Source organism: Bos indicus x Bos taurus, chromosome 11 (assembly GCF_003369695.1).
Source record: "Bos indicus x Bos taurus breed Angus x Brahman F1 hybrid chromosome 11, Bos_hybrid_MaternalHap_v2.0, whole genome shotgun sequence".
Lineage (NCBI taxonomy): Eukaryota > Metazoa > Chordata > Mammalia > Artiodactyla > Bovidae > Bos > Bos indicus x Bos taurus.
In genome coordinates this window covers 82,784,823-82,791,514 of record NC_040086.1, presented here as the reverse complement: position 1 = coordinate 82,791,514, position 6,692 = coordinate 82,784,823, and the positions used below count along the sequence as shown (strand labels likewise).

Below are 6,692 nucleotides of genomic sequence, written 5' to 3'. Positions count from 1 at the left end.
CGGTTACGATCCGTAGCAGCAGCTGCTGGGCGCGGAGGCAAGCGGGCCGCCCAGGTAAGCCGGCGGCCCTTCGCGCGCTCCCGGCAGGCGCTCACACCTCGCTCCCGAGGGCGGCGCGCGCTCCGGTGCGCGGGGGCGGGGCGGGGCGCGCACCGGAGTCCCGCCCCTGCACCCCGCCCCCTCCGGCGGAGATTGACGGGGCCTGGGCACTCGCCCCAGCCAATGAGCGCGTCCCGGGGCGGGCCCTGGAACCAGCCGCTTCGGCTACTTAAGAGTCGTCCGCGGGGCTGCACGAAGGCAGAACAGAGTCTGGACTGCCCAGGTGGAGCCGGCGCCCCTGCCACCGCCGACCGGCAGGCGCACGGGCACCGCGCCGGGGACCGCACCGCACCGATCCACGCGGGGCAGAACTGAGCCGCAGCCTCGCTCGCCGCCCAGGACCCGCTCGTCACCACCACCTCCGCGGCACCCATGGGGACCAGGAGACTTTAAAGGAGTTTGGGGTTTCGGGAGCAGGGAAATCACGGGTACGAAGAGGCGGTTTGCTTTGCCTTGGAAACGTGTTTTCTTCGTCCGATTGTTTGGACCCTGTGCCGGGTAGGAGGGACAGGGGTCTTTTGGCTGCAAGTGGACCTCGTCACACAACCCACAGCCGCACACATGCACCCCGCACCGGCTTCCTCGTCCTCCCCTGGCCTCTTTGTTAGGTTATTTTAGACAGAGCAGCCTCGCCCTGGCGCAGCCAGATTGACTCGGCTGGCAAGGGGGGTGGGGGGGAACAAGAGAACTCAGGGGCAGAGTGCACCTGCCTGTGTGGGCAGGTGTGCCTGAGAGTATGGATGTACGTGCCCGGGCGAGCGTGCAAGCGTGGGATTGGAATTGTGTGCGAAGGTGGGGGTCCGAGTGTGTCGTTGCGAAGGTTTGTCATTGTGTGTGCATGTGACATTATCACACCAGTGTACCAGCCTGTCAGCGTCTGGACTCCCAAGTGTGCAAAATTTTGTTGGTGTCAAGCGAGTGCCTGTGATGTGTGCGATTGTCATTGTGCGAGGCGCTGTCGGGGAGTGTGATCTAGTGTAAAACTGAGGGGTGGGCTGGGGAGGGTGGGGACTGACATGTGAACACAGCTTGCTCCAAGCTCTTCTGGGACCAGAGGCGTCCCTTCCTTCTCCCAGCCCAGCCCTCCGTCCTTTCCCGGGTGTCCTGACTCCCACGCTGCCCCAGCCCACCTGTCCTTCCCACCAGGACCCTGCACGCCCTCCAGCCCTCCTGCCTTTTCTCTTGTGGGAGTTGGACCCGGGTTCCCGTACAGGGTCTGAGACTGTGAGACTGTCCGCGGACCGGTGGCTTCTGTGCCAGTCCTGGCCCCCGGTTGGCAAAGGGCACTCGGCTGGGACGGTTGACTCGAGGACAGGCGCTCGGGCGGCCAGGTCCCAGGGCCACCGCTCGTCCTGGGGAGGGCCGGGCGCGACTCTGATCGTGTTCTCTGCGTGTCTCCTGTGCTTCTGCAGATCCCTGCTCCTGGCCCTCGCCTCGCCGCCTCATTGATGGGCAACCAACTGGACCGCATCACCCACCTCAACTACAGCGAGCTGCCCACCGGGGACCCGTCAGGGATCGAAAAGGACGAGCTGCGGGTCGGGGTCGCTTACTTCTTCTCGGATGAAGAGGAGGACTTGGACGAACGCGGCCAGCCCGACAAGTTCGGCGTGAAGGCACCCCCGGGCTGCGCCCCCTGCCCAGAGAGCCCCAGCCGCCACCACCACCACCACCACCACCACCACCTGCTGCACCAGCTGGTCCTCAACGAAACTCAGTTCTCCGCCTTTCGGGGCCAGGAATGCATCTTTTCCAAAGTGAGCGGCGGCCCGCAAGGCGCCGACCTGAGCGTCTACGCGGTCACCGCCCTGCCGGCACTCTGCGAGCCAGGCGACCTGCTGGAGCTGCTGTGGCTGCAGCCCGCGCCGGAGCCGCCCGCGCCCGCCCCGCACTGGGCCGTGTACGTGGGCGGCGGGCAGATCATCCACTTGTGCCAAGGCGAGATCCGCCAGGACAGCCTGTACGAGGCGGGCGCGGCCAACGTGGGCCGAGTGGTGAATAGCTGGTACCGCTACCGTCCCCTGGTGGCTGAGCTGGTGGTGCAGAACGCCTGCGGCCACCTGGGCCTCAAGAGCGAAGAGATCTGCTGGACGAACTCAGAGAGCTTCGCAGCCTGGTGCCGCTTCGGCAAGCGGGAGTTCAAGGCGGGCGGGGAGGTGCCGGCCGGCACGCAGCCCCCGCAGCAGCAGTACTATCTCAAGGTGCACCTGGCCGACAACAAGGTGCACACGGCCAGGTTTCACAGCCTGGAAGACCTCATCCGCGAGAAGCGCCGCATAGACGCCAGCGGCCGCCTGCGGGTGCTCCAGGAGCTCGCGGACCTCGTGGATGACAAGGAGTAGCAGTCGTCTGGAGGGGGGAGCCGCCCGTCCCCTCCGGTCTCCTGGCGCCTTCCCCGCCCTCAGGCTCCAGGCCGGCGATTCACCACCCCCGCTCCCCTGTTAAGGGCAGCCGGCAGCGGCCAGCTTCCCAGGCGGCAGCCTCAGCCTCGCACCTCTCTGGCGATGGCAGAAGTCCCAGGAACTCGCCCGGGGACCCAAAGGGCGGTGCGCGCTCGGCGGAGCTCCCTAAGGGTGGTGATGGTGTTGGGAGACCCAGCGTGCGCTACCCACCTTGGGTTGTAAGTGGGGATTGGATAATGGGCCGAGGGGAGCAGGGACCAGGCCTCCCCCGCGAGTCACTGGTCAGTGACTGACCCTCGATCACTCCTAGAAAAAGGGACCTTCACCGCGCCCCAAACGTGCACACACAAGGCCGGTGGGAGGTGAGCATCGAGTGTGTCAGGGCACCGATCCGCTCCAGTATGGATGTGTCCCCAGACGGCAGGATTTCCAAGAAATCGAGCCTGTCCCTTCTGCACTTGTGAATAATTCCACAAGAGAGCACTTCGGGACGCCAGGTTACCCCGAGGCCGCCCGGGACTCCTCAGCTCTCCAGCCCCGGGTCTCCTGACATTGTTATCCCAGGCTCCGGGCTAAACTACGGTTTGCCTCCCGATCTTTCCACCCAGGGAAGCGAACGCCACTCCCCACCCGCATCCGCCTGTGAGTCTCCCCTGCTGACAGAAGGAATGCCTTCCAGGTCCAGGGAGGTTGAAGGCGCAGCTCTTTTGGTGAGGAGGACCGGTCCCGCCCCCGACCCCGGACAAAGGGAAGGTTCGCCAGGTGTCGGCGAATTGAATTTGTCAAGAGGGTGCTGTTCTCAACCCTAGATGGCTCCCTCCTAGGGCTGCGTTTCCAAAATAACCACATTTTTAAAGGGGTTGGAGGAGAGGGAGGGGAAGACATGGCAACATTCCAGAAACCAGCATTGTTCCAGCACCATAGCCAGTACGTTTGGTTTGGCTTGTCTATAACAGAAATCTCAGAAGGTGGGGAGGTGGAAATAAAGTTTTAAAAGCAGAAAGAGCAGTTTTCCAACTTTGTCAACAAAGCCGATCATGTTGATGTTTTTTATTGACCATTTTAGCAACATGCTAATAAAATTTCAAATTGAAATTTTTATTTTCATGGCTTTAATCCATGATAGCTTAAATACTGGGGGCCATTAAGAGTGGATTTAGCTAAGAGCTTAGCTAACATTGCCTTTTCACTCTATTTTTCTCAAACCTTATGAGAATTCTGTTTTTGAATATTGTGGTTCATTTTTTTTTTTTTTTTTACTTTAAGGGCAGCCTGAGTAATGGTGGAGTTTTTAATCGGTGTGTATATTGTGATGAATTTCTGTCAGTTAAGGGGTGTACTGGTTCGGTGGAAATTGCTAGCAGGTTCCATGGTGTTAATTTCTCCTTGTTGTATACCATCCCATACTTGCATTGTTTGTTTTCTTCCTTTCCCCTGATCTTCTGAAAAAATGAATGTAGAATTGGTGGCTTTTCTCCCCCGACTCCTGTTTAGCCAGTCCCACAGTTTATTCCTGACTGGAGAGAACTTCAAGGATCAGGAGGAACATATGGTTTTCAAAAAAGTAAGATTGTTTGAAACCCCTTCCTTGGTCAAGGACTTACTAACTTCTCTCCCTGTGCGCAGCCCCCTCTGATTAACTTGTTACTTGACTCAGTGTGTGTTAGACACACCTCCAGCATCTATTTCCCTTTCAAGGGAATTTGTCAAATAACAGTGTTTAGCTAATTGTTGCAAGCAATCACATACTGACAGCTGCGATTTAGTTGGACAGCAAATATTATGGCCAAAGCCAGTTTCTTGGCATTTCAAAAATAATGCAATAAAAACTAGTCGAGTTTAGCTGAGACTGGAAATGCCTTTTTTTTTTTTTCATGGTAAAATGATTCATCTCTGTTTTGTTTTTTGGTTTTCAGCCTGGATTCATTCCCTGATCTTGAGTCAAAAGGTCAGATCAATGAACTATGAACTAGAGTATTTTTCTTAAGCCTATTGAGTGATTTATTTTTTAAAAAATGTTTAAACGCCTATGCTTTTCTTTCAGCACATACAACAGCAAAACTTTTGTAATAATGAACTTATCTTTGCATGTATGGAGAACTGAAAATCATTTATTTCCCTTATTCCCCTTTCAAATAACAGATGGTGGATCCTAAATCGAAATTCTATATTGTATCTACACAGCCCACATTCTTTACTGTGTCCTACTGTATCTTGGCTCTCTGCTGTATTAAATACTATCCTAAGCACTTGTTCAACCAGGACTCCTTCTTGACATTTTGTCTTCCACCTGTCACTCTGAGCGTGGGACTTTAGCAAAAGAAACAATGGTCTTTCACACCTGATACTGAGATATATTTCCTCTGATGGCATAGAATCTGATTTTGCGTCACTAAAACAGAGGAATCGCTTAGCTTGCTACTCTCTGACGCTAGTTTAGCAATACAAATGGGTTTGGCAGCCAAACTAGCCCTCATGACAATGTTGGTCTATTAAGGATTGGGTTGATGATACTTCCATAGATTCACAAGAGAAAAACATTAGTTTCAAAGGGAACTTGAAAGGTCTGTATATTCTTCACATTCCTACTGAAATAATTATTACCTATTGGTCAATGTTAATAATAACCAGTGGCAGAATAATTCCAGTCATTGTGCAGCATAAAGAGGCTAATATTTTATGCTGAAAATGTGTCTAGTTTTAGAATGCTCTTAACAATGGGAATGACACCAAGGTGGAGTTTCTCTTAGAAGATGGCACCAGCAGACTTGATTTTTTTTTTAATGAATATAATATCTCTGGATGTTATCAGAATTACAGAAATTAAGCCAAAAAGCCTCTTGACATTTTAATAGAAGTCGGGAATGTAGTGGCTTTTAGTTTTCTTCACGAGAACAGAACTTTATAGCAATATTCGCGGTGTTGAGTGTGCCTAAGCTGGTCGTTGGTTCTGTCAGTGATGGGGTTTAGAAGACCCCCATTCTTTCTCCACTTTCAGAAGGTTATTCTGAAGAGCAAATAACTAAAAACAAACAAACAAAAAAAATGAATATTTTTACTTCAAGGAGTGCTTTGTTACATATTTGATAACTAAGAAAAAAGGAGCCTGGAATGGGGAGAAGGAAGACTAGGCATACTTTAAACAAACCAGTCCTAAAACACTGTTATTCCCAAAGTATATCTCTTTGTTTAAAAAAAAAGAAAAACTTGTAGAAGATACATGTATTGCATTTATATTTTAAATTAAAAGTATATTAATTAGCCTATATATATAAAGTTCCTCAATATTTAAAATTTTAAATGCCTGTCATGACTGTATTTTATTAACTGAAGCAAAGTTAGAAAACACTTGTGTCAGATTAGAGCATCAAACACAGAGGCAGCTGTAAGTTCAATGCGACCTGATTTTACTAGATTTTCAAAATTTTGATATTTACTTCCTCTTTGTGTTATGTTTCCGTGGTGAACGCCTTTGTTTGAAAATGATTCTTTTTCCAGAAAAGTATGCTATTGGTGTTGTAATCAGTTTATCCTAACCGTCTTCCAGTATTACCTTATTGATTATGCAGTGTGTGTGCTTTCAACACCCCTAAGAATTCATTGTCATTGGTATGTAATAAATGTAGCAGGGTCAAATTCCAGTGAAATTGATACTTACTGTGCACACATAATAGAGCTCCCCAATGAACTTTTATCTACTTGTCTATTTTTGAAACCTTCTGCTTTCTCTTTTTTTAAACAAATGAAGAGATGTAGTTAGGTGTGCCTTTCAGACATGATTTGCCACATGCAGAAAGGGACCACAAGTGAAAAACACAGGCTTTCAGGTTTCTGGAAACATCAGGAACTGTGTTTAGAAAATTGTTGTCTGAGACCCAACTCAATATTTTTGTTGAGAATTGCTAGCTATTTGGAGAATATATGTAGATATAGATATATATTGACATATTCACATATGTATGTATACATGTACACATTTATATATATATATATGTGCACCTCTGCATATGTGTACACATATATATAAATTTATACATATAGCTAGAAATTGTGAATTCATTTGGAGATATAGATTTATACACCTACACATGTATGCAAATGATTTAAAATCAAGATGGAGAGTGACTTGAGATCTACAAAAACAGGAAGAAAAGTTCCAGGGTGCAAAATAGATAATGAGGAACTGGGACT

The 6,692-nt window shown here is 50.3% G+C and overlaps 1 protein-coding gene across 2 annotated transcripts; it reads left to right on the top strand.

Moving 5' to 3' along the window:
* Window positions 1–284: 284 nt before the first annotated feature.
* On the top strand, window positions 285–6,142 carry FAM84A (family with sequence similarity 84 member A). Of its 2 annotated transcripts, none has more exons than XM_027556039.1 (2): window positions 285–597; window positions 1,512–6,142. In XM_027556039.1, the coding sequence occupies exon 2, from the start codon at window positions 1,548–1,550 to the stop codon at window positions 2,439–2,441; it is 894 nt and encodes a 297-aa protein (XP_027411840.1). In that variant the 5' UTR covers window positions 285–597; window positions 1,512–1,547; the 3' UTR covers window positions 2,442–6,142. The 2 variants fall into 2 exon arrangements, with proteins under 2 accessions (XP_027411840.1, XP_027411839.1); XM_027556038.1 differs by having other exon boundaries at window positions 287–527.
* Window positions 6,143–6,692: the final 550 nt, after the last annotated feature.

Bases quoted from the DNA above. Each gene is read 5' to 3' on its own strand.
- FAM84A (XM_027556039.1), top strand. From the start codon at position 1,548: ATGGGCAACCAACTGGACCGCATCACCCACCTCAACTACAGCGAGCTG.